Source organism: Sphaeroforma arctica (genome assembly GCF_001186125.1).
Source record: "Sphaeroforma arctica JP610 unplaced genomic scaffold supercont1.184, whole genome shotgun sequence".
Taxonomy (NCBI): domain Eukaryota; class Ichthyosporea; order Ichthyophonida; genus Sphaeroforma; species Sphaeroforma arctica.
In genome coordinates, this window is record NW_014040374.1 from 102,756 (window position 1) to 104,051 (window position 1,296).

General features: G+C 32.1%; 1 protein-coding gene across 1 annotated transcript in view; it reads left to right on the forward strand.

Moving 5' to 3' along the window:
• The first annotated feature begins 226 nt into the window (after positions 1-226).
• The window catches only part of SARC_03571 (50S ribosomal protein L3), a 6,050-nt gene continuing 4,980 nt past the window's right edge, over positions 227-1,296 (forward strand). Inside the window, exons 1-2 of the mRNA XM_014302637.1 lie at positions 227-355; positions 1,095-1,186. Coding sequence (XP_014158112.1) covers positions 1,118-1,186 — 69 coding nt within the window. The 5' untranslated portion in view covers positions 227-355; positions 1,095-1,117. The remainder of the gene's footprint in view (positions 356-1,094; positions 1,187-1,296) is intronic.

Sequence of the window (1,296 nt, forward strand, 5' to 3'; positions counted from 1 at the left end):
ATATATATATNTGTATTATATATATAATATATATATATATATAATATATATATTATATATATATATATATATATATATATATATATATATATGTATATATATATATATATATCTTTGTGTGTGTTTGTGTGTGTTTATGTGTGTATGTTTGTGTTGGTGTTTTGTGTTTGTGCTTTTAGCAAGCTTCGAACAATGTTTCTAACTCGTAAAATTTGTCCACACAATTCAGCCCACTCGGCCAGTCTGCGCAGTTTACACACAACTTCCAGGCGATGTGCGGCTGTTACGGCTTCTGCACCGTCCATCTCAGGAAATCCCTCATATCCTGAATGGACACCTCAATCTCGAAGGACAGGTATAAAGCACCGGTTTAATATTTTTCTATTCGCATTTTTATTAGTATGCATATATTTGCGGTGTTTTGGCTATCGATGATCTGTATGTATGCGTGTACAGAGTTATGTTTTATACACATGCTTTTGCTGCACATATGTGTATGGATAGAAGACATTCCTGTGGAATCCCTGTAGGTACACAGGCATAAGCACACACACACATACACTTTTATACATATTTATGTATATACATTCATATAAGAAAATATACATTCATATTATATATATATATATATATATATCTATATAAACATATATGTATGTGTATATGTATATGTATATGTATACACAAACATATATATATATATATATGTATATATATATATATATATAGTTGTAGAAATATATCAAAGTAACATAAGAGCTTAGCTCCGTCGACTGTGTGCTTCTGGAGTACGACGTACATTATTGGGTGCATATTGTCTTCAGAGGGGTGTATGCATATGCCATATTGGTTGTCGTGTTTTATGTTACTATGTCGTATTGTTTACGGTTACACATCGAACAGGCAATCGACTGTATATTTCTGTGATCTCTCTACTTAAGTTTATGTCTCTTGGCAGGCTCAATACATATATAACTCTCGCTGACTCAGGATGTATATAGCAGTCGTCTTGGCAACGCTTGTTTGCCGAGTCCAGTATATATCTACCATCCCAGGTCTTCAACATCTGACACAGAGTGTTTTTATTTATAAAGGCGTTGTTGGTTTCAAAAAGGGCATGTTGACTGTATGGTCAGAAGAGGGAAAGATACTGCCTATCACTATTTTACAGCTGGAGGACAATCAGGTAGGTCGGATCGTTCTCATATATGTATGGATGAAGTATATTAGATTATATATTTGTTTATATATATTTGTTTGTATATATTTTCTTATATATATTTGTTTATATTATAT